The following is a 27252-nucleotide window of genomic DNA, read 5'->3' on the forward strand; positions in this document are numbered from 1 at the left end:
TAGGTCGTAGTTTGCTAGACATTCTAGAGGGGCAAGAGTTTTCAGAGAGATGAACAAAGATAATCTTCATTTTCTTCTCTTTAGCAATGCATTCTTCCTCTTTTTGGCTTCTTTCGCTGTTAAAATGGATAGACTTGCTTGGGATTAAGTTTGTCAGTGACAAAATTATGCCTATATTTATAGACAGCTAATGTGCCCCATATGACATGGTTATTTATATATGTGTTTCATTGTGGTGAGTGTTACTGTCCATAGATTTCCTTTTTGATTGTGTTAAGGTTTTTGAGTTCAGTATATCAGAGATGTTTGGTATATTTGAATCAATGGTTAGCTGAATCATTAAATGGACACAATCATACAAAATTATTTTGAAGTAGTTAATGTTACAATTAAGGATATATATTATGTACCAAAAAAACATGAGAAAAATCAATAAAGCAGCTAAGGAATAAAAAATAACCTGCCAATAGAATATTTGAAATTTAAAAGACATTCTAATATCATTTGAACATATGGACATAGTTTTTCATTCCATGGTTCTAAGATGCAGTGTTCTGAGATGGATAGGAAGTAATTTAGTCTGGCTGACATTCTCAGAGTTTCAAAGACTCTATTCCAATATATATGTTCAGATTTGAAAGTGGGATTCAGACAATTCAGATGACGTGCCCAAGTAGCAACCCATTAGAAGCAAAACAAGTTAGATGAACATCTCTTAATTCTCTTCCAATCTTCTAATGTGCTTCTAGCTCTTACAGTTATCTTAGCAACAGGCTCTACTGTCAGTGGTGATAACTGGGCATAGATCTTTCCTTTTCTGTATTTTGTTCGGTCCACAGGGATAAATTTATATTTCTCAAGTTAGGGAGCTTGCTTGCTGTCCCTACCCCCTACCATAAGCCCTCCCCCAGGGCCTGCTTCTCTCCCGTGTCCTCGGACTGTGTGGGGTAACCTTGGGCCGTTTTTCCACATTAAAGGTAGAGGAGCGAGGAGCGAGGGAAGGCAGTGGGATAAATAAATGAAGAAAAACGGGTCTGTTAGGCATTTGGTGGCTCTGTTCCCATCCCTCTTTCTCCCACTGGACCTGCTGCTGATGGATACTAGAGAAGGAACCTTGCCGCCCCGCCTCTCCATCTCTGGGTGCCAGTCCCACTCATATAAGGCTGTGTAGAAAAGGAGAACTTTCTTTTGGTGTAAATTTTCAACTTTATAAATAAAATTCCTTCCCATAGCTTTATAGATGCTTCTCTTTGGTTCATTTAAAGATATTTGGGGTTATATAATAAAATTTTTTATATCATTAATTTGGGGATTAAATGATTAGCTTTCTATTGTGATTTGAAACAGTTAAAAGGTGGGGGGGGGCTCTAAATAGGTTTCCTCACTCTTGAGTCCTTCATTTTATATCCTGTAGTTTAGTATATCTACCACTCTCTCTCCCTTGTGACACTGTCCAGGTCAAATTTCTAATAGTCTTAACCAACCAGACTGTAATCAGAAATCTAGAAGTAGGGAAATACTAGGATGACTGAAAAGTCTGTTCGTTAAAGTACTTGTAGTCACAGGAGAGCCCTTTCAATCTTTCTTCTACTACTATGTAGTCTTTATTTCTTACCTTTTTTTTTTTTAATTAAAAATTTGTGATAATCTATGATGTTAAAACAGGCTAAAACTTATGGATGTATTTAAAGGTCAAATTGTCTTTATTTTCAAAAAGACAAATTAAACTGAACAAATGATAGAGGAATAATAATTTGAGATTTCTAAAAGCTAATGTGTAATTATTATCATTATAGAATTGGTAACTGATACCCTGAAAATGATGGGCATGAGAAAAATATCACTAAAAGCAGAATGAAGAACTCCAAAACCAAAGCAGTTTGGAGTTACTTCATATACGTGCAAAGAGCCATGCATTTTCCAAATATATGCCACATATGGACAACGTCCTGAGAATGTTCTGGCACTCTTCACATTTTTGTCTTGAGGATAAAAGTCACTGATAAGTTATGTACTGGCTTTGCACCATGCCGAGTGTATTAGTCAGCCAAAGGGATGCTGATACAAAATACCAGAAATGGATTGGTTTTTATAAAGGATATTTATTTTGGGGTAGGAGCTTACAGATACCAGGCCATAAAGCATAAGTCACTTCCCTCACCAAAGTCTATTTCCATGTGTTGGAGCAAGATGGCTGCCGACATCTGCTAGGGTTCAGGCTTCCTGGGTTCCTCCCTTCCAGGGTCTTGCCTCTCTCTGGGTTTAAGGTTCTTCTCTTCCCAGGTCTTGCTTCATCCTGGGCTCAGGGTTCCTTTCTTCCTGGGGCTGGCTTCTCTTTGCTCTGTGTCCTTATTTCCCAGGGCTCCAGCTTAAGGCTTCAGCATCAAACTCCAACATCAAAAACCCTCAACTCTGTCTTTTGCCATGCCTTTTATCTGTGAGCCCCTACCCACCAAGTGGTGGGATCTCAGTGCCCTAATCAGGTGACCCAATTAAAGCCCTAATCATAACACAATCATGCCCAGGTATAGACCAGATTACAAACATAATCCAATATCTATTTTTGGTATTCATAAACATATCAAACTGCTACACTGGGTAAACTATATATTACTGTGTTCAGACATGATTTTGAAAATTAATGGGTTTTTAATTTTTTATTATAAATGAGTGAGAATTTTTAGTAGCTCTCGAGTGGGCATATTGCTTTACCTTTTTTGACGACCATGTGAAGTTGTTTTTCAAGACACATTATTTCAGATGAACTCACAGTACATAATTGTTCTTAAACTAAAGTTTATTTTATCACATTTCTCTTCATTTTAAATGATCAGGTTCCTTGATTTTTGAGCCAGTCTGTTGCTGTGTGGTTATATTAGGCTTATGGTCCAAAACTTGTGTTTTTTCCATTTTTAGTAACTAACAGAAGAAACATTGTCGTTACTAGAGACTTGCTCTCCCAAAGTTTACTTCTGTGTGTGTGAGAAGTGGGAGGTGGCCGGGACTGGGGAATAGAGACAAAAACAAAGACAGAGAAGCAATGAGAGAGTAACAAGAAATAAAGAGAACCCATTTCAACCGACACTGACAGTTCTTATTAATAGCATCATCCATTTAGAATTAATTATATTTTATTATGTTGCAGCATCTCTCATGGAATTACCTGGATTTATTTAACCACATAGGTTGTTTAAGTTGTATTGTTTAACTTTTAATCTGTCGCCTTTACCCAATTATTCTATATGTGAATGGGTATTATGTGTATGTTCATCTTTATATTCCTTGAACCTTTATAGTATTACTTTAGATATTTAATATGTGAATGAATGAAATTATTTATTATCTCTGTAAACACTTTGAGCTTAGTGTCAAATATAGGAGGCACTAGCCACATGAGGCCATTTAAATTTATGTTTAAGTAAAATTAAATGAAATTATAAATGTAGTTCTTCAGCTACACTAGCTATATTTAATCAGCTTGGTAGGCACCTGTGTTTAATGGTTGCTATATTGAACAGTTAGATACAAAACATTTCTAGTGCTGATCTAGAAGTAATTTAATGAAAGATGGATTCAGTTAAAATATAATCCATTTTAATCTTTAAAAGAGAAAATATTTATTTCAAGCATACATATATTCCTGTATGTGTAATGCTCTACGTGTCAACCCAGTATTAGACAACATGCTTTCAAATACGGGACTAACTTTGAATTAGCACATCAGATTTCGCTATATAAATGGCGATTTCTAAATGATCAGAAAATACCTCTCAGTTTTGCGAGCACTTCCCTTGTAGTGCTGTTTACGTAAGTGCCTGTGGCGAATGCCCTTATAGTACTGTTTACGTAAGTGACTGTGGCGAATGTCTTTACCATTTGGTAGAAACGTAAGTATTGGGCTCACCCTAGTTCTCGCAGGTATCAAGGTAAACTCAGCGAGGCACGCGTGGTGAGGGGATGGGGGTCAGCAGGGAAAAGGCTCAGAGAAGGAGGTTTATTCCTTAGGTAGTAATTATATAAGGAACGTCGGTAAACCATGGGAGGTAAAATGTATCCACTCCAGACAACTTCGTGGAGATTGCACCTCACTCTCTAAATGCTGATCCTTTGATCAGTAATATAATGACGTTCATTATGTACCCAATTTTTTATAACCTTGTGATATAGTTTTTATTGATTTCCTTTTCTGAAAGTATGATTGTTAATTTATCTACTTTAATATGGTCCTGAATTTAGAAGCTCATAAGCTTTATATTTTGAAAAAAAAAAAATTTTTTTAATATTATATTTTAGAGTCCATATTTTGCTATCTCCAGTTCTTTATGTTCTTGTGGATATTCAGGGAGAGGCTCAAAATTTCTTAATTGCAAATTAAATCAAAACCTGAACCAAAACATCACCTTTAATTGTAACACACCTCCATACAGTGAACTATTTGTTGTCTTTGATTCAGTGTAGTCTCATCATAGGAGAACATGTTTCACTTAGACATATGAAGAAAGCATTGTAAGCTTATGGGTAATTGTGCATTCTGTTTTTATATTTATTTATTTATATGTATGTAAGTGATATGCCCTGATGTTTCATTATGGAAGAAAAAAGCTTTAAATAAAAGTTCTAAAAAATTCCTGATACAGGAAGCAAAAAAGCCAGTACAGTTTCTAATTGCCTTTTAGAGACTCTGAGTTCCCTCATTACCTGTGATTTAAGCTAAAAATGAGGTAATTATAGATAACATCAGTGTTTATCTGGTTGATCTTGGCACCTGCAGTCCTAATGTTGTAGCTTACCCTTATCTAGTGCCACACTTTACAGTCTAATGCTGACATACCTAATTTACACTCTTATTTCCATTGATTTTTAAGTTAGATGTTCCTCGTTCCATTTCAGTGGTATTTTCAAAATCATTACCTTGAAAATGGTGTAAAGGTATATACTCTTTTACATGAAATACTAGAATTATAGTAAGGTCTTTTTTTTATATAAATCTTTAAAAAACAGATTTCTGTAAAGATTAGAAAGAGATGTAAAAACTTATTGTCCCATTTCCTCTGTTTGATAAAACTAATGTGATCATATTTAATATGGCAATTTTTCATATATTGTATGCACTGTAGGGTTATAGAATCGTATAAAACTTTGTCTCAAGTTCACTTTTCTGACCCTGTGCTCCCCCACCTTCAGATAATTCCACCCGTCTAACTCTGATCCATCTTCATCCTGCCTTAGCCTTCAGTTTCATTATCTCTCTAGTCAAACTGACAGTCTTTTACAAGACTGGCAGGTCTTATAAAATACATGGTCATCTCTCAGAGCTCCTCCTTTCCTATGCCTCTCTCACCGAGTTTCTGGTTGTCATGGAGACATCCAGAACCATGCCTCTTCCATTCCTTCCTCTCCCACTCTCTCTGACTTATTGGACTTCCCCAGAGTGACAGTCCCCTCTCTGCTCTGCTCAGCAGTTTAATTATCAGTAGGACTCCCAGGAGCTCCTCTTAACCAAGAACTGAGACCCTAAATACTGATTTTTATGTAACCTGTGAAATTTTGACATGAATGTAGTTGTGATGGTTTTTTAAGTTAGCCCCATAGAGACATTGTTTCCTAGCCAAATTATGCCCAAAAATTGGGTAGCAATCATCATATAAAATAAAAATATACATTTAAAAATGAGTATTTTCTATAGTATATCACCATTTGGGACAATAATCTGGAATTTTCTAGTTCTGAATTAGCACATAATTCATCTGTGCATTATCTAAATTATAAAATTATTTCAACAATTAAATTTAGATGATATTAACAAGTTTCATACTAATTTTATGTGCATTATCTTGGGAAAATACTAAAATAGATCCTTAGAAATATTTATCTCCTTGTGATCAGTTGTGTTTATTCACTGCATATTCTAATTGACTTCCATGTCATAAAAAATATTATGGCAGGCTTAACTACCTAGTAGCGAGAAGCATCAATTGCTGCCCCAAAGTTGATTCCATTTACTGAGAAATGAAGGAGAAACACAGTGCTCATGGCCGACACCTTCGATCAGTTCCAGTGTTCTTTTCTGATGAGCAGAGAGGTAGACTCAGAATCCTTCTCTACACACTACTTCTAGCGCAGAACTACTAATCCATTAACAGAGAAATAAAGCCTCTGCCCACCTCTGCGTAGACGCTGGCTGTATTTTCAGAGACTGGTGCCCACAAGATAGAGTAGCTGTCAGGAGGTGCCACTCACGTTTGTCCAGGGACCCCTTAAGGCCAGGTCTCTGAACCTGTTGCTCCATTTCTAGCGAATAAGTTCCTGAGTGTTCCAGGCTGCTCCTTACCACTCACAGTGGCTATTGTTGACTTACCTTCTCAGTCCAGCTGGTGAGAATTTGGCCGTCAAAAACTGAAAGTCCTAGGGAGATAACATAAAGGCATTTCTGTTCTGCCTTGAGGCCAGAGGCCACGTGGCCTTGGGTGCCTGGAGCCCGCGTGCCCCTTAGTGTCCCTCGTCTGCCGTGTTACTCCAGGAAGATGCTTACCCTAATCGTAACTCCTTTCTCCTCCTGACAAGTTATTCCTGAGCCTCAGTTTCTTCAACCAGAAAAGGGTTTAAAAATACCCACTATAGGAGTTTTAGAAGCAGTTTACCCAAAATAGTATATTTAAATGGTTTATTAACAATTTAATGGCTTCACTTTCAGATCTTTATGAATTATTACAGGAACACTTTATTTATACTTTCATGTAAGACAAAGCTTAGCAACTAACTTTCCTTTATTTTTCTAAATTAAAGTGAAAAATTTCCCCACTGACTCCTTAGTAACTCCTCTTCTTTTCCCCTGTCTTCCCCCAAATTCAGGAACAGATCCATCATTGATATTGGTGATCCTGAAAATCTTTCATTTTGGTCCAGCTCCCCTTAAGGGCTAAGCTTCTCAACATTTTGCCTCTCAGGGCTGTTTAACCTCTAACAGCTTGGTTTTTGGTAGTCCTGATCAGCCCCTATGAGGCTACTGCTGTTTTCTATCCTGAGTTTTAATTTTCAGGTAAAAAACTGTCTTTCCCCCTCAGGGCTACCCGAGTACTTTGCATGAATCATATCACTACTGGTTTACAACATCTGTCCGTCCACTCCTTTAACTTGCTTTATGCTTTTTCTTATATGTCCTATTAGTGCTAAGTACATAATAGGTGCTTAATAAGTGTTTATGTTTAGTCTGTATCACTGTTTATTGATGAAACAGTATTCCATAGAAGAGAAGCACAGCAGTAGATTATTGGGTGGCCGTTGTACTCCCCTGCTGTTAGAGCCTTCGGCAGCTTGCCATGTACCTTAATTGGAACTTCAGTGTCCGTGAATAAATTTAAATGGTTTTGAATCTCACATGCCTCAGTCTCCTTTCTCTGTACCAACACCGTAATCAAGGCACAGAGTCTTATTTAAGCTAATGAGTAATTAACCTTCATTACATAAGTAATATGCGACTTGACCTGAAAAGGCCGCTTAACTTTGACAAGATGGCAGTAGGGTACCACCAGCTGTGCCTGTACTTTCAGTGTCTTGGTGCCTGGGAACAGTTGCTGCTTTTGAAAGAGGCTGGAGGAGTGATTGCTTCACACTTCACTCTCGTATCTGGAATGTACGGTTGTTTTCAGGCCCGTGGAAATGCATAACCTCTACAAGTTATAGTTCTTTTTGGGGTCAAATTACGTTTCAAATATGTGTGTTTTATAGACAGACCACGTGGCTTCTCAGATGTACTCCTCTTAATGTACTTATGTCTTCATTGCTGATCTCATCTTGAGTATTACTAAAGGCTGGGTAAAAACAAAATTTGAAGAATATGAGCAATATATGTGGAATTGGAAGTATTTAAAATATTATAGTAATACAAATGAATTAACGTGGTAAAAAATAAGATTTCAGTGAATATTTTTGTGGCCTTAGAGCGGCTAACTTAAGCATGAAAACAGTGGAAAAAGCAACAAATAAAAAATATTATGCTTAAATTATACAAGAATTAAAAATCTTCAGCATGTTGAAAAATGAAGAAAATTGGTTAAAAATATATATGGCAGACCTAAGTGTCTTTATTATACAAGAACTCTTCTCTTGGATCAATATGAAGGCACACTAAAATAAAAACAGTGTTACAGGGAAGCGGATTTGGCCCAATGGATAGGGCTTCCAACTACCACATGGGAGGTCCACGGTTCAAACCCAGGGCCTCCTGACCCATATGGAGCTGGCCCACACAGAGTGCTGACGTGCACAAAGGGTGCCATGCCATACAGGGGTGTCTCCCACATAGAGGAGCCCCGTGCACAAGGAGTGTGCCCTGCAAGGAGAGCCGCCCAGCGTGAAAAAAGTGCAGCCTGCCCAGGAATGGGGCCGCACGCACGGAGAGCTGATGCAGCAAGATGGTGCAACAAAAAGAAACACAGATTCCCGGTGCTGCTGACAAGAATACAAGCGGACACAGAAGAACACACAGCGAATGGACCCAGAGCAGACAGCGGGGGGCGGGGGGGAGCGGGGCAGGGAAGGGGAGATAAATTAAAAAAAAAAAAAAAACTATTAGCATTATGGCTAAAATAATTATTCTAAGCTGTTACATGCTGGGTCTGCTTCTGAGGGCGTTTCATGTGTGACTACTTTAATTCTCACAGTAGGTCTTGGAGGAGATGCTGTGATGATGATTCCATTTTCTAGATGAGGAAGCTGAAGCACAGGGAGGTAACTTGCCCATCCCAGAAGTAGCTGAGCTAGAATTTGAACCCGGGAGCTTGACCCTGATGTCCATGTTTTTTATCATTATCCCATACTTAAAATGGGCAAAGGACTAGACAGGACATTTTTAAAAAGAAAAAATGAAAATGACCGAAAAGTGTGGAGATTTTTCAGTTTCACTAATAATACAAGTGAAAATTAAAAACAAAATATTATCTTCTCTTATGAACAGCGTGATGAGAAGAAATCCTCCTGGAGTGGTGGTGGGAATGTTTCGTCCAGTGTGGGGTTGGTGTAATTAATGACATGCTTGTACTAGCAGAGGGCTTGGCGTGGGTGGGGATCAGTGCTGCAGAGTTGGGGCTGGAAGTCCTGCTGGTGGCAGCAGAAGTGTGCGATTGCCTTCGCTCATTCTCCTGGAACTCTGGAGAAGACGCAGCTTGCTTCATGGTCAGGCTTTTGAAATTTAGGCGAACAGTTGGTTACCTTCGTGGCTATCAGGTAACACAGAGTGCTGTGTTCTCTCTGGATGAGGAGGCTCTGGCCGGTGACAACTGCATATTTACAGGACAGGGGTTTAGTGTTTTAGACGCTTTTTCTTAAGAGATTGCCAGGGTTGCAGCTTTGATAATAAGTGTTGCATTATAAATCCATTTATTTTGGCATGTTGGAATTTGAGAGAAATTTCATAAAATTGAAATCAGTAGCCTCAACTATTTGACAAATGATTCTTGATGTTTAGTTTGGTGCAAGCTGCAGGAAAATAGGTCTAATTCCTTTATTCAAACTCAGTGAATGGTTTGGGACAATTAATTTCCAATTGTTTCCCAGTCGAGCAGATTCACTTGTATATTAATGAGGCACAGGTGTTAGGCCCCTGGTGCCTGTATGCCTGGGAGGCGTATTTCAGTTGTTTATCTACTCAGCCATAGGTACCGCAAGGTACCCAGGCTTGCCTCTAACAGTTAATACAGTGAGGCTTTCAAATTTTTTTTCAAATTTGCCTGCACCTGTTAAAATTTTTAAAGTGATCATGTAGAAAGAAATTGCAGAGATTTTAATAGTAAATATCACCAAAGATTAAGGAACATAGTCTTCTAGTATGTTTAACTGCCCAGCTTGACATTAAGAAATACAGGTTCAGCTGAGGAGAGATTGCATGGTAAAGCCAGTGTAATCAATGGTACACTTTTTTTTGTTGTTGTGCAGTTTTGGAGCAGGCATATTTTTGTCAATGGCAAAAACAGTTATATGCTTACGTTAATATTCATTCATTTCTTGTTTATTCACTGAACTGCTCTACCAACATTTTAGAGGAAATGGAATAGCCTCCATAGACATTATGAATTTCAGTTGCTGGCATAATTATAGCGATCTACATATTCATTAAATCTACAGAAGTAATGTGTCCAAAAAGACAGCCATGCAGTCAGAAACAGTACACAAGTTAATATATACATTTTAAAAGTTGCATTCCTCAGACCTATTTGAAATTAATTTCCTGTAACACTCTTCTCCAAGCAGAAGAATTTTAACAAAAGGATTCCCATGCTTTGGTTTCTTGAATGTAGGAAAGAATGGGAAGAACTATTTGTAAACAACAATTACTTGGCAACAATAAGGCTGAAGGGGATTAATGGGCAGCTGAGAAGCAGCAGGTTCCGCAGCATTTGCTGGAAGGTAAGAAGAAAATATTTATTTACAGTTTGTGGCTGCAATATATCAACACATTACCTGGTGCCCTGGAAGATTACCCATGCAAGGGATCACTGGATTTTCCAAGAGATTTCATTCTCAATTTTTTGACCATCCATTTTATATTTCAGTTTTATCTTTCATAGAACATTTACTAATAAGGTTGAATCACCTTAGTCCTAAATGGGTGGTGACAGTAAAGGAATCATTTGAAGTAACTATCTTTGCATCTCATCTGATGTTGCAGAATTCAGAGCAACAAACACCTTTACATTCCCCAGAGGCTTTCGCAGAAAACCTTGAAGCTGGACCAGAAAGGGGTGTGGGCTGGGGATTAACTTTCAGATTCCTGTTGTATCAGTGCCCCTTTTTATTTATCCTCCCTATTTCTTCATAAATAGCAGATGGAAAAGATTTTTTTTTACATTGCTTTTCACTAGAATCACAAAGTGAAGGGTAGCAAGGAGGAGAAATGAAATCAGTTCAATCTCCTGCTGAGTAAAAGGACTATCGATTACCAAAACTAGTAAAAATCTGCAGTATCTTTTTAGTTGCTTTGAAATATTGTCCCTTTTTGTGCTCCAAAAATGAATTTTATGTTTAGACTCATTTCTAAAACGATTTATATTTTAAGTTTTTAGGGTTATCTGCATTAATTGAGCATACTGAATGTGTACAAGTACAAGTGAAAACAGAAACACATGATATATTAGACAGTTTTAGATTTAATAATTTAGATTTAATAATTAAAATACATTTTTCTTCTGTTAGATGCTGGCAGTAAAGGAAGGATACCTGCTGCTAGAATATTTGTATGCAAATATTTGTGCCCCACCCCCATTCCCTGTTGTTTACCTTTCAGTATCCTTCCTTTGCTAAAAATAAACCCAAATCTAGATTTAATTTAATGTTGTATTAGCCTAAATTAAAGCAAATTTGTCTTTTTAAGAAAGCTTAATATTTTCTTAAGCAGATTGTCAGTGTAAATTACATGTAGTGCTGTAAAAGGAACAGGTTCACTTCTCAGGCTGTGTCCTCGGCTTGTTCTCTCTCCTTTTCCTCCTAGTTTTAAGGCAAAACCTTAACCCTGGAAATTGCTAAGTGGACCTTATGTTTGGTAATGCCCCTGGCCACTCCTAGTAGGATTAGAATGCAAAGTAAGGATAATACTGGAACATCAATGCATTGTTCTTGTTCTTTTTTTTTTTCCTTTCATTTTTGAATTAGAGAAGTTGTGAGCTTACAAAACAATCATGCTTAGTGTGTAGAATTCTCATACATCACCCCTCCACCAACACGTTCATTTTTAATATGAATTTGGAAAGAAGATTGTTTGCATTTTGTAGTATAGCTTTGGGATCTTGTGTTCTGACCTTTGGGTCTTCATTTAAAAAATTTTTTAATTACTTGTTTCTCAAATATCACCAAATATAAATTACTGGGAATTGGAATAATAGTATGAATATGAAATACCATGAATATAAATATCTCTTTCAATTTTTATGATTCTGCTTGGTATAGATTAACAGTTATTTCTTAGGATTTTCACAAAATTTTTTTTTCTTGACAGCTTTTTCTTTGTGTGCTTCCCCAAGATAAAAGTCAGTGGATAAGTAGAATTAAAGAGTTAAGAGCATGGTATAGCAACGTTAAAGAAATAGTAAGTTGCATTTTAATTAATGTGATTGTTTGTTTTCTTCTGTATGCTTCAAAGGCCAGTAGCCTCTGATTTTCTGTATGTGTACTTTTTTTTCTTCATCAGCATATCACAAACCCAAGGAAGGTTGTTGGCCACCAAGACTTGATGATCAATAATCCTCTTTCACAGGATGAAGGGGTAAAGTTTGACTTTATTCAGTGTTCCCACATCTCTTTCGCCGCTAAGAAAATGCTTACAAGGCTGGTTGTCAGTCACCATGAAAGCTCTGTATTTCATGTCACCTCTGTTCTTTTCCCCACGTACTTCACCACCTGAAGCCTGATGGAAATTATTCTGTACTGTATACATACTGTGTTGTAGGCAGTTTATGATCTAATATTTTGGAATGGCCCAACGGAAGGGAGGTCACAGGGGTCTGTCAGATCTGAGGGTGAACTGGAAGGGCATAAAGATGTCTTACCAGGATTGGAGGGGCCAGGGGGCCTAACGACGGCCTCCCTTCACGTGGAGATGAGCAGAAGGTTCACTCCGCACTCCTGTCTCCTAGGAAAAAAGAGGGAACTATTTGTAGTGAGTTTGCAAAGAAGTTTAGAAAAGGTCAGGCCTGTCTCCACTCCTATTCTAGTGAAGTCTAGGAATTATTACTACTTTTAAAAGATACCGCATAACTTCCCCAACTGTTGTTCTGACTCCTGTTTCCCAAAGAACAGATATTTTTCCCCACTTAATACCTAATAATAACATTTTTTCCTGATACGTATAATTAGTATAATGTAGTGTGTGGAATAGAAGCATAAAACATCAAGTAATTTTAAAAACTGTACATAAATTCACATTTTAAAACGTGCATAAAAATCTATTGGATCATAACACTAAGCTTTGTGGAAAACGTTGCGGATCTTTCTTAGTGCACTGGGAATTTAGGCCAGGTTTAAGCTGGGACCAGTTGGGCTATAAGCACTGCTCTGCTCCCAGCAGACCTTTTTATGGTTGTGGGGGCAGCAGTGGGTATATAGCAATGAAAAGTATCATTCAGTTTATATAGAGAGACAGAAATTTAGAAAAGATATATAATAATATCAAAATGAAGGACCTGATGTTAAAATACTAAAATAAGTTTCTGAGATAAAACTAGAGTTCCATGAAAATTTCCTGATCTTTGATTTCCTATCTGCAACATGAAATGATAGCTCAGAGAAGGATAAATTTAATTTAAATTATTAAATTGATCTAATAAAAGCTGAGCAAAGGTGTGGGATTATTTTTCATTGTTTTTTCCTCCTTATTTTAGAGTCTTTGGAACAGATTCTTCCAAGATAAAGAACTTCGATCAATGATTGAACAAGATGTCAAAAGAACGTATGTAGTGATATTCAATAAATCAAATTTGTGTTCTCTGTGTAATTTTTGTAAAATATGAAATCCGCAGAAGGGCCTTAATTGAATGCAGTATTCTAGTTGTATTTTGACCTAACTTTGATAATAAGGTTTATTTTCTATTCTTAAAATATAGATTTCCATATTTCCCTTTTGAAAATAAATTATTATACATCTTAAAATAATTTTAATAAGTTTAAGGAATTTCCAACCATTATATGAAGTCATGTGCTTCTGTTTTCTGATTCAGTTTGTTTTACATGATCATATTGGTATTGCTGGAAAGATTTATCTTTTGCTTTGTACATTTGAATCCCTTTCTAACCAAATTAATTTTTATATGAATATCTTTGTTCTTACTCTACTTAACTTTCTTGCTCTTGAAGTCATTCAGGTTTGCAAACAGCCCCTTCTCTCAGGCTTTTCATTATCATGTGAAAGAGTAGTCTTATTTAACAAGTGATTAATTTTTATAACTTTTTTACATCAGAACTTATCATTCTGGGTCATACTGTGAGAGAAGTACATGAATTTTCTGTCAGGAGACCCTAGGATGAGTTTTTGCTTAGTGTATGCTGTGATCTTGGGCAAATTACTTTCAATATATTTTTCCTTCAGATTCCTCTTCAGTAAAATAGAGATAATAGTAGTTATCTCAACAGGTTTTTTCTTTGGGCCTAAATTGGATATGTTTACACTCTAACTGTAATCCTCCACGTAAAGGTTAGTAATCTTAATCTCCTCACTGCGGTCTCGTGACTTTCCAGTTCCCCTCGTGGCTTTGCCCATATGCCCCATTGCGCCTTCATTTCCCACTAGATCTGCTCTACTGCCAAGGCATTTGGTTCTCTGACATTCATCAGATGAAGGAGACTGCTGCAAAGATTATACTACACATTTAGCAGATGAAATTTTCTATTTTAATATGAAAATAATCCAGGGGAATCATGGATTCAGAGTATAATAAAACCATAGATAACTGTCAGTGACAGTGGGGTTGGGATGTGGGAGATCTCATTAGCTTGAATTATCTAATTAACTCAGGAGTAACCCATCTTTTTACAGGAAGCTACTCTCAGAGGTGGTAGAGATTGATCTCTCTTCCATATAGTTTCAGAAAGCAGAGTACTTTTGTATTGACACACAAGAGGAACATAATAAATATTTGTTGAATAAAACAAAAGAATGAATGTCCTTGTCAATCACTATTATCACTGTTTTCTGTGACAGTAAAACAAGCCTCACAAAAACCAAAACACATAGTATGTATAGCTAACTAAGCAGTAAAGGTATCTCTTTTTAAAATGCTAGGCAGTTATCTCAGAAAACTTTGCAGCTTCGTTATAAGTAGGATTATAATCAATCTGTGCAGTTATTAAATGGAAATGGAGGGGCTGTGGGAAGAAATAAAACTCAGATAGCTAAACCAAATAGGTTGAATTTAACTGCTTGACAAGTCTTGAGCAGGAATTTAATGGGAGAAGAAAGAATTCTCCACCAGTACCTAGGGATAGCTGATGACTCCTCAGCCTCAAGTAGCTTTTGTAGAACCTGAACTCTGAGATTCTGAAGAAGCACATAATAGAAGGGGATGGGGCGGGGAGCAGGAAAACAAACAAAATAAACAAAAACTAGCTATGGTGCAGAATAACTGGTAGAAGCAGTATGCATGAGGGCTCAGGTTTTAGGACAAGCCTTGCCTCCCAGAGCTGATGTTAAGCAGCTGGAGGGCATGGACTGAATTCTGTTTTGTCTCATTGAACAGAGCAGAGTTGATGCTCAGTGAATGCTCTTTGATTGTGAATCTTATCACTGACAGTCAGTGTTGTTTAGCTTTAGAAATAATCATCTCCAGCATCTTTTCAGTCTTTAAAGACATCAGCACCCTTAGAAGAAATATTATTATCAACCTTCCAGTTTGAGTTTAAACAAGATAATTTAATCTCATAAACTGTGTTATTGCTATCATTATTGAATTTATTTGATTTGGGTGTCACTATAATAAATATTATTTCTCCTTTCAACTAATTTTAATATTCTTTTATTCCATTAACCCTTTTTTGCCTCAGAGGATTTTGCATTCATGTCAATTTGTTGTTCCTTATCTGAACCTAATAAGGTTGTTACTGTTTTACCATTTTTATTCCTGAAGCAACTGACAATCAGAAGGTAAATCGAGGAACTTCGAATTTACAGCATTTCTAATTCAGAACCTAAATCTTCTATTCTGAACCAATTGTGTCATGCTTCAAAGACTCTAAAATGAATGAAATTGCATATTTTTTTAAATGACGTGAAATAATGAATACAGAATAAAGTACCATTTCCATATTAGATGCCAAAGAATTCTGTTGTTTGGTCTATCAAGATCTATACTAAAAATGTATACATGCCTTTTCTTTGAATGTGTGCTCTCTCTTGACTTAATTAATTAAAATTCTTTAGCTCTTATCATTGTAGCTTTGACTAAAAAGTCTATCTGCTTGCTTATTGGATATGCTAGTCATCTTCTCCAGCTCTTGGTCTTTGATTTCTCAGAATTGTAGGTAACATTTCAGGCAGCTCATTTTTCAGTTATTGGTCTTTACCTCCCTGAATCTCCATGATATGATTAGATTTTTAAAGGTGTACCTTTCTCATTTTAATGCTTCCTTTTGTTACACTTTACATATGGGCCAACCCTCATGTGTAATCTCATATAGCTATTTAATCAGATTTTGTCTCAAGTTTTTTTAAAATCTATCATCTGATATTTTGTGGATTCATTAATAATTCCCAAAATTATCTTTTTAAAACTATAGTTACATGTTGTCCAGTTTAGTAGCCATCAGGACTATGTGGCTATTTAAATTTAAATTAATTAAAATTAAATGAAATTAGAAATTCAGTTCTTCATTTGCAATAGCCACACTTAAAGTGCTAATGGCTACTGCACTGGACAGCCAACACATATACAGAGCATTTTGATCATTACAGAAAGTTCTTATGTGCAGCACTGCCATAAATAATTCATTGCTGGTATGTTTTATATAGTAAATAATATGAATATCTCTACATTTTATTTCTTATTCATATTAAACTTTTAGACATGGCCTGTGTTAGGTATTTACTTTTATTTCTTGTCTGTGCCCTGAAGAATCCTCCATAAATTTTTATGGTATACAAGACTCGTCAGAGTTTTTAGTCATTGCATTACATGGTAGTGTCCTACTGAAAATTAAATTAGTTTTGAGATTTTTTATTCCAAAGAGGTACAAAAGGGATAGATAACTTATCAATTATTATTATTATTATTTAAATTTACAGACCGTATTCCCCACAGTTCCCATTTTGGGAGAAGTACCACCAGTACTCAGGTCTGACACTGATTGTTACTCTTTAAAATAGTAAGATGTCCTAAAGGCCAGTATATTTTACACAGTTTCTTCCAAGTCCATTTTTTTATGTAAATAAAAAACAAATTCTTCAGGGAAGGAAGATTTTACAAGCAATTCAGAGCAGAATTGATTTTAGTGTGTGTTAATGCAGACAATCTGCCCAGTGTTAAAATGTTAAAGACAAAGAAAAAAAAAAAACACAAGCTGCCATATTCGTGTGATCACACCAAAATAGCAGCTTGTATTTATATTTTCAGTCTCCTCGAGGTGGACTGCAGGCACACACGAATGAGTGGATGTACTCAGTGTTGTGTTATGGTTTTGTTTAATGCAGACATAGTACATGCTTGTGCATGCACGACCACCCCTCACATATGCACTTGTTCACAGCCGAGAAAGTGAAAACTACAACACAAGCCGCTCTCTGAGAGCTATCGGCAACCCGTGTGTCTGTTTCTTAAATATTAAAGAGGGGGAAACAGATTTTCAGGGATACAAGAAACAATTCTTCTGTCCAGTGGCTTATACTGCTGCTTCATTTGACAACACTTAAGGGATAAACAAAATAATTCATGGTGTTTGATATCTATGTGTATTGAAAAGAAGAAAAATGTATTTTCATGTACTGCTCCTGTTTTAAGCATATTTTCCCCATTTTCTGTTCTCTTTAAGCACATAGATCCTTACCTTTCATTTATTCCAATTTACAGATATTTTTAACTTTTTAAAAAATTTTCAGTATTTAGCATGAAAATATAGGTGTATCTATTGCAGAGTATATAGTTGTACTGCTTTTATTAACTTCTAGATGCTCCTAATCTTTGGCATTTGGAAGCAGTAGTATATGACGTTGGCAGCACAGAGATGACATCCTGATCTGCATAACAGAAGAATTTTTGCTTTTGAGGTTCTCTTTGTATTAAATAAATTGTAAAAATTTTAGCACTGTTTAATTAATTTGGTGCAGAAGTAATTGTGGTTTGCCTTGTTGAAATTTGCCATTTGATGTTGGCATACCTTCTTAAATAAATGTGATTATGTCATATATCATTTTAATGTGTATTTCTCACTTTATGTTTTTTTGCTAGTGACTTATTACTTGCTGCTTACTTTGTATTTATTTTAGATAATGGAAATGATATTAGACAAAAAGCAAATTTGAGTGATTTTCTTACTTGAGTTCAAAAATGGGTCGTAAAGCAACAGAGACAACTTGCAATATCCCCAGTGTATTTGGCCAGGAGCTGCTAATTGCACATACAGTACAGTGGTAGTTCAAGAAGTTTTGCAAAGGAGACAAGAGCCTTGAAGATGAGGAGCGTAGTGGCTGGCCATCGGAAGTTGATGACGACCAGTTGAGAGCAATCATCAAAGCTCATCCTCTTAAACTACATAGGAAATTGCCAAAAAACTGAACGTTGACCCTTTTATAGTTGCTCGGCATTTGAAGCAAATTGGAAAGGTGAAAAAGCTCAGTAAGTGGGTGCCCCATGAGCTGAACAAAAATTTTAAAAAATCGTTGTTTTGAAGTTTTATCTTCTCTTATTCTATATAACAGCAAACTGTTTCTTCATCAGATTGTGAAGTGCGACAAAAAGTAGATTTTATGTGACAACCGTTGATGACTAGCTACATGGTTGCACTGAGAAAAAGCTCCAGAGCTCTGCCCAAAGCCCAGTTTGCATCAAAACAAAGGTCATGGCCACTGTCTGGTGGTCTGCTGCCAGTCTGGTCCGCTACAGCTTTCTGGATCCCAGCAAAACCATTACATCTGAGAAGTATGCTCAGCAAATTGATGAGATGCGCCAAAAACTGCAAAACTTGCAGCTAGCACTGGTCAACAGAAATTCTCCACAACAGTCCAGACTGCTTGTTGCGCAACCAATGCTTCAGAAGTTGAATGAATTGGTGACGAAGTTTTGCTTCATCCGCCATATTCACCTGACCTCTAGCCAACTTACTACCATTTCTTCAAGGATCTTCAAAACTTGTTGCAGGGAAAACGCTTCCACAACCAGCAGGATGCAGAAAATGCTTTCCAAGAGTTCATCGAATACTGAAGCATGGATTTTTATGCTACAGGAATAGACAAACTTATTTTTCATTGGAAAAAGTGTGTTGATTGTTTGAGCGTAGTTATAATGATTTAAAATTCACAGTCTGAAACCACAATTGCTTTTGTACCAACCTAATACTTGACAGTTCATATAATGTTTATAAGAACATGTTTCTTATAATGTTTATAATGTATATAAATAATTATAATGTTTATAAATAAAGTCTGGTGAGTGGTAAAGTAATATCCCCTCCTGGAATATTCCCAGTAGGCATGGCCTGTTCAGTAGTATAAAGAAGTCTTTACAGCTTCAGAAAATTAAAGCAGATTTGGATTTGAAACTAATTTGGTACTTCAAGGATAATGTTCTGAATTACTTTTACGCTTTTTCTCAGTTGTGGAAAAACTGCAAAATAAAATCTATATTTCTAATTGTAGCAAATTCTTGCACTTGAAATATGCATGTATATATCCATGTACTTATATAAGTGTTCAGAGTTTTTCACCTTTGTGTTTTGAGTAGAAAGCTTTTGGAGTGACAGAGGGAGGGGGAGGAGGGAGGCAGTGGGATGGAGGACTTGTTCTGTGAATCAGTGCATTGTAGAACTAGGAGGAACCTTAGATGACAATGTTCAATCAGATGGTGACAGACATGGCACCACCTCCTGAAACTCCAACTCCACCTGCCCTCTGCTTGCCATGTATTGTGTGGTATTTCTTTAAATCCTTACCCTGTGCTTAATCTTCTCACCTCTATGATGATTTTAAACTCCTACCTTCCTTGTTAGACATCTGGGGGAATTGTCTGTTGTCCATTTGGGCTGGATCCTGCCCCTTGCAGTCACTACAAAATCCTCCTTTCTTCTCTTTGCCTGTTGAAAGTTTACCTCCAGTTTATGGCCTATAAAACTTTGTGCTTCTCTTGTCGTTATTACTTGTGGAAAGAAAGTGAAGACAGTAGAACTCTACTCAGGTCTCTCTTCTGCTTTACTCCACATCTCACTCCCCATTACCCACATCCATAGAATTAAATTTTCTCACTGGTTTGTTAGTTTGTAGGTTTGTAGTTGTGCTCATTTATTGAGAAATTACTACATGCCACTATTGTTTTAGGAGTTGAGGATTCTATTTTTATTTAAAAAGCTGTTTCTCTTCTGTTCTCTTATATATTTAGCATTTTATTTTAATCATCTCTTTTTTGTTTGTGTGTTTTGTGAGGTACCAGGACTGGAGGTTGAGCCCAGGACCTCGTATATGGGTGCCAGCACTCAGCCACTGAGCCACATGGGCTCCCTGGGTTTACTAATAGTGTTTCATTTGTTTGTTTGTTTTTGTTGTTGTTGTTTGTTTTTTAGGAGGCACCGGGAACCGAACCCGGGACCTTCCCATGTGAGAAGCAAGCACTCAACTGCTCGAGCCATATCCTCACCCCACCGGCTTTTTTAATTCTCTGTAAAATGTCTCTTTTTCTCTACTAGACTTTTTTTTTTTAATGCTTAGTTCTTAGTTTTGCATCTTCATGTTCCTCAGTACATGGCACATAATAGGCATTTATATTGTTGGCAGTTACCTAGTCAAATGCTTTTATTTTGCAAGAGTGGAAAGTTAAAGTTCAGAGTGAGTATGACTTGAGTAAGTAAATATAACTTACTAATGGCTGAAATGGAAATTGTACCAGATCTTTCTTCTGCTGTCTATTTTAGGTTAATCTTGTTTGCCGAGATTTAACACTTCTTCAGGCCAACACACACTTATTGAGCATCCTCTGCCTGCAAAGCACTCTGTGAAGCAAAGGGTATGGAAACATAAATGAGTGAGAGGGCTCATGCTTTACTCAGAATGAGCACATACATGATGCCAAGTCATACTTCAGAAAGCAGAGGGACTTTCTGGGCCAGTGGGTAGTGTCTGAGCATGCCCTGCTCCACCAGCCCTGTTAGGTGAAATGGTGCCGCGCTGCTGCTTTAATTGCCGTTCGCTGAGGGTCAGTGTGGTTTCCATCTGCTGATGCCTCTGCATGTTTCTCCTTCTGTGAGTTTCTTGTCCATGCTGGTGGTCCATTTCCCTATTGATTTTGTTGTCATTTTCCCACCAACTTCCTAGTTGAGAAGACCGCTGTGACTGAAGACAACTGGGAAGAGGAGACCTGGTGTAAAAAGTTGCTGCTTTTGCGCAGAATGGCTTGCCGACTGGTGGTGTTTGGTGTTGAGAAGTGAAAGGAAAGTAAGAAGAGACGCCAGGCTTCTTGTGGAAACACGAAGGGTTTTCTAAGACGCCGTCTCACATCTTTCTGAGATCTTAAAGGATCCTTGTCACACTCTTGGTTTCATCTTTAGACCTTGTTTTCCTGGCTGTCATGGATTTGATCTTGGAGCAGAGGCAGAGCCTTAATTTTAGCACCATTTGCTGACTAGGGAGTTTGGGAATGAGAAAAAAAATTTATTTTCAAACCCAGCAAATCCTAACATCTTTGTATTTAGCAATGTTTCCGTCTGCTTTTCTCGTCTTTCGTTCTATTCTAAGTAATAAGAATAAACCAGGCAGCACCTTCAACACTCTTCCCAGATACCTCCTTAGGTAGATCACCCAGTTCAGTAAGCACATTTTCTGTTTTCCGTATTTTGGCTACCACATTGCCAAACTTTCAACCACTATGTGATAAGGAACCTCTTTCCTCCATTTTCCAAAATGTTTCCTTCCCTTCTGTTTACTACCTCACTGGTAGCCTCCTCATGGACCATCTGTCTTTTGCTAGTAATCTTCCTTTAGCCTTTTCTTAATGTCCCTTCAGGGTCCCTCCAGCTTCTGTCCAGTCCTATAGACAGGTCTACCACAGATCTTAGTTTTTTTCTAAACTAATATCAAAACCTGTCTTATCTATTGCTACATAAAAATCAACCCCAAACTTAGTGACTGAGAACAGTAATCATTTCTGTCTCATGGTTGCTGAAGTCGCCCTCAGGTGTCATCTGGAGCTATAGCCATCGGTAGGCTTGACGAGGAGGGGGGTTCCACATCGCTCCTTTCATGTGGATCTCTCCACGGGACGTAAATGTCCTTCCCCAGGGCACACAACCCCCAGTGCCAGTCACCTAAGAAAGAAAGGGAGGCAGGTAGAAGCTATGTCCTTTTTATGGCGTAATCTCAGAAGGGAGGTGTGTGAGGAATCCACAGACATTTTAAAACCATTACACCCCACATGTAGCTTCCCAGGGCTCCCCGGTGATCTTTTCTGTCTTATTCAAATGGAAGGGGAAATGTGTGTAGACTAACTGAAGGGATTGTGGATTCGCATATCACTCAAATTCTCACTCCGTTGGCTAGCATTTAGTCATGGCTACAACTCACTGGAAAGGAAGCTGGGCAATTAAACCTAGCCATATGCCAGAAAGAAGAGAAAGCAGGTTTGGTTGAATAGGGAGAATGGTGAAATCACAAACCAAAATACAGAGCACAGGAATAAAAGGGACTTGGTGAGTCTTCTTTCTGTCTATATCAGATTGCTTCTCTTTATGGTTTTTGGCATGATTTTCAGTTTTTATTTGATAAAAGAATAAACCGCAGTGAGGTAGTCGTCATTTTGGTGTTTAATGGTTTTCTGGGGAGTTCTCATCAGCTCTTAGTGCTTGTTTGACTTCACATTCTTGTGTTTTATGACGTACAGGCATAGCACAGTTATTGTCCCTTGAAGTCCTCTGTCCTTCTCTGTCCTACTGCGTGATTATAAACCCTCACCAAGGGCTTTGTTTCTTCCCTGGGGACATCTTATTGAATTCTGCATCTTCAGTAATTCATCTGGGCCCAATGCTTTGTCTGTTTTAATACTTCTAATTACCTAGTTATATACTATGATGCAGTGACACAGCCCTTCATAGTTTCACTTTTTCTTAACCCTTTTCTTGCTTAGGAAATACTCCTTTTGTCTTTTTTTGTCTGAGAAACTCTTCCTTACCAGTAGGCCAGATATCTTCCAGTTTCACCTTTATTGTTGGTATTATGCCAGACCGCTGCTCTGCTGAGTGCCGTTCCGGCTAACTCCCGTCAGGCACCTGCACTCCTCATTTGTGGGCTTCGCAGTGGGTGGTTTCAGTTCCCTCCACCCCTCACTTCCTGATCCTTCCCATCGACAGCAGTCACATGAGAATATATCCAGAGGGAAAACAGAATAGTCTGGTTGCCATGAGCTGCTTTTCTGACAGAATTCGTGGTCATTCTTAGTGACATCAGATGTCCACAAGTAGCCATGAGCCAAATGTAATGGAAATCAACAAGATTATTAAAAACTGTGGTAAACTGTACCTCAGGATAACCACATAATTGATAAAAGTGAAATTTTTCTTGATACACATATTTTAGATAATAAAGGAAAAAGGAATGATAGAATTATAGTATTAACATTTTAATACTTCTATTGAATTAATGGCTTCTAGGCAGTGATAATCAGTGGTTGTTAGCTATTATCACACAGAGGAGAGACAAGCTGGCGTGAGCCTCCTGATGGATGCACACTGCACGAACATTCTGGCTGTCTCTTGCAGTTTCACCACCACCCTGAAGCTTAAAGTAGCACCGGAAGTCATTTGCTGATGAATCTGCAGTTTCACAGTTGCATGTGGTGTCAGCTACCACGGAGCATGCTGGCTTTGAGGTCTGCCTGTCAGCTGAGGCATCTTCTGGGGCTGTGCATGGCCTTTCTGTGTGGCTTCTCCACATTTTCACAACATGGAGGGTGGGTTCTGTGAACAGTCCAGGGATAGCAAGCAGATGATGTACCGCAGCATCACTTACACTGCATTCTCCTCCTGAGAAGCTAGTCACTAAGGCCAACCCATATTTAAAGAGAGGAGAATTAGGCTCCTCTGCCTTTTTTTTTATCCCCCCCAGGCCCCAAGATGGCTCCCTCATCTGTCTGCTCATTGTCTGCTCGTCTTTTTTAGGAAGTCCCAGAGCTGGACCTGGGACTTCCCGTGTGGGAGACAAGTGCCCAAAGGTTGAGACACTTCTGCTCCCTGCCAAGAGCTGGACCCAGGACCTCCCATGTGGGAGGTTGGTGCCCAGTTGATTGAGCCACATCCACCCTCCTGGACTCCTTCACTTTTTGATGAGATGAGTGTCCAAGAATGTATGAACATATTTTGAAACCATCATACTACCCATGAAAGAGCTAGTCAAAAAACCGAACCTGAGTAAGATGCATCTCTAGAATTCACTACCAGTTTATAGGAAAAACTGGGGAAAGAGGAGAACATGCTAATTAACACAGTAGAGGTACCATAAGCAAATCCAGAATGTGGGAACTTTCTACAGACAAAAAATCTCGTTTCTTTAACAAATATATTGCAAGAAAAAAAAGAGGAAAGACAAATTTATAGAGTTAAAAAAGTCTTGAGACATATCAACAAATTGGAATGCGTGGACATTTCTTAGATCTTGATTTGAACCAACTTAAAACATCTTTGGACAGTCAGAGTTACTTAAACCTTGTCTAGATATATGATGAAATTAAGTGGTTCTTTTTATTAGTATAATAGTGCTATGGTTATGTTTTCAAAGAGTCTTTTTGTCTTACAGCTACATACTGCAATATATAGATGTCGTGTCTGGGATTTGCATCAAAACAATGCAGCATGAGGGCAAGGAGGTAGAGCAGTATGTATAAAATAAGAATTGACTAGTGATGAAGCTGCATGATGGATAGATTGGGGTTCATTCTACACTTGTCTCCTCTATGTAAATATGTCTGACTTTTTCATAATGAAATATTTTGTGAAGTTATAATGAAAACTCTATTGCTTGCTGGTTTTGTTTATTTCAAGATGGAAAACACAATTCATACACCAGACTTTTATATCTCTTAGTATTGTTTTGCACTATGTAAAATTTGTCCAAATCTAAGCACTTTCAAGCATCTTGAGAGAGAAACTGCTATATTTTATATATTGAACAATTTAGTCAAAGCTGTTATATATCACTTTTTTCCATATCAAATAATAATCTTAGACCATGTTAAGCTAAATTTCCTCATAGAATACTTTAATATTTTGTTGTCCTTGCTGTTCATCTCTATTTCCAGAGTTTTACCCTCATTTATTTCCCATTTCCATTTTCATTTTCTGGCCAAATACAGAAATAACTTCTCTTGGAGACTTCATATTTTTTTTAACAAAATTTTTTTTCATTCCTGGTCTTGTGTGGTTTTTTTTTCTCTTTTATTTTCCTATCAGATACTTTGGCTCGAATTAATCATATGCTTTGACAATTTTCATTCTAAATTTTTTCTGTACCTCATCTTTCCTTTCTCTCTCTCTCTCTTTTTTTTTTCCCCCACATGTAACCAGAGTTGCTGTTGATTTTTTTGAAGTTTTTAATTTGGCTTGGGTCTGTATTCTGTGATTTGTATTATTGTTTCGAAAGCAGATTTCCTTTTCCAAAGGTATTTGTGTTAGACTGATATTCAAATTACTTTACCTATCCTGACTTGATACCAGCTGCCATGGGGTAAAAAAAAATCCTACAAGCATAATGGATGATGGCAGGGAGACTATTCTGAAACTTAAAACATATCACCAAAACCTCATTGTTACTATTTCTAGAATTGATACTCACTATAATTTTTTTCTCCTTTATTTTCTAATTCCTGTAAATGTAACATCTGCTGGTTTGAAGGCTGATAATAAGACAATCAAGTATTTGTTGTAGGAAATATATTATTATTCCAGTTTACTGATCAACCTTATGACCTAAGTTCTGAACTTGAGGAATTTTACCTAAATATATTGTGCTGACTCATTCTTAACTGCACAGAGAGCCGTGTGGAAGCTCCTGCTGCCCTGCTAGCCCCTGAACATACTGGAGCAGGGGTCAATCCCGCTGTGCTTCCGTTTCCGCCTTTCTCATCATGGAGCTGGGCTTTCTAATCCATGAAGACTCAGCTTAGAATGGCTCTGAGTATCAGTTCTCTTTCTGAAATCTGAAAAGCATACCTTTTTTTTTTAAAGATTTATTTTTTATTTATTTCTCTCCCTGCCCCCCCGCCCCAGTTGTATATTCTGTGTCCATTTTCTGTGTTCTTCTGTGTCCACTTCTATTCTTATCAGTGGCACTGGGAATCTGTCTCTTTTTTGTTGCATCATCGTGCTGCATCAGCTCACCATGTGTGTGGTGGCCACTCCTAGGCAGGCTGAAATTTATTTCGTGCTGGGCAGCTCTCCTTACAGGGCGCACTCCTTGCGCATGGGGCTCCCCTACGCAGGGGACACCCCTGCGTGGCAGGGCACTCCTTGCGCGCATCAGCACTGCGCATGGGCCAGCTCCACACGGGTCAGGGAGGCCCAAGGTTTGAACCATGGACCTCCCATGTGGTAGACGGACGCCCTATCCACTGGGCCAAGTCTGCTTCCCGGGATACACTTTTATTTCCTTTTCAGAATGTTTGTGTATTTTTCCACTTTACGTACTTGATGCTATGGATTCATCAGAATTTAGAGAGCAAATTATACTTTACTAAAAAAGAGTATCTCATGAAACTTCACAGATTGGCACTTCAGCATTGTTGAGTAGAATTGTAGATGGTGTGCTGTTGCATAGGTATGCGATGCCTGCCTAGTGCACATTTTCAGTTGATTGGGTATTTGCTAAAAGTGAGTAATTTAAATTATCTACCTGCTGCAATTTAATTCTTGGAGATCTAGTTTTGAATCGCCTAAGTTGGTAGTATGCATTTAAAGGAAACCATGTGTTGATATGTAATATAATTTACATTTTTAATAGATATTAAACTGTGTGTATTGTGTGTGTACATATATATATATAGAGAGAGAGAGAGAGATCATAGATATTTGTTGGCAAAGTGAATGCAGCACTTTTTAGTGTTTTCTCCCATAATCCTTTCAGATCACATCAGCCATACAGAATTTGATAAGTCTGGTATGCACAGAAAATTTATATAGAATAGCTAAGGAAGGGGACATATAAGATGATTACACAAATGGTCTAAATCACAAGACATGAAGCCTACTTAAAGTCAGGGCCGTGTCTAAGTCATAGAATGAGGAAGAAGGGGGACATGCCACCTTTCAAAAGGACTTCTACTGTAATGGCTGTGTTTACCAACAATTTCTCTACAGCTATTTATTTCATTAACACTTAACTGTCTTTCAACCTGATGACTTTAATTCCTGATATTTGACTTTAACAACTTTGTTTTGGCCCAAATGATCAAATAATAATTTGAAAGTTTTGTGTTTTTCCCGTACCTTGATGCATTTGACATCTTTCTAGAACTAGTTCGGTTTTTTTGATATATTATTGTTGCTCTCTGAATGTATCTTCAGGTTAATTTTTTCTTCTGTCGGCACTGTAGT

The 27252-nt window shown here is 37.6% G+C and overlaps 1 protein-coding gene across 1 annotated transcript in view; it reads left to right on the plus strand.

Moving 5' to 3' along the window:
- Positions 1–27252, plus strand: part of TBC1D5 (TBC1 domain family member 5) — a 589141-nt gene that overhangs the window by 336234 nt on the left and 225655 nt on the right. The window contains exons 7-10 of the mRNA XM_058290770.2: positions 10296–10404; positions 11990–12079; positions 12182–12256; positions 13371–13438. Of these exons, the coding sequence (XP_058146753.1) occupies positions 10296–10404; positions 11990–12079; positions 12182–12256; positions 13371–13438 (342 nt within the window). The remainder of the gene's footprint in view (positions 1–10295; positions 10405–11989; positions 12080–12181; positions 12257–13370; positions 13439–27252) is intronic.

The sequence above is a fragment of the Dasypus novemcinctus genome, chromosome 31 (genome assembly GCF_030445035.2).
Source record: "Dasypus novemcinctus isolate mDasNov1 chromosome 31, mDasNov1.1.hap2, whole genome shotgun sequence".
In the NCBI taxonomy this organism is placed as follows: Eukaryota; Metazoa; Chordata; class Mammalia; order Cingulata; family Dasypodidae; genus Dasypus; species Dasypus novemcinctus.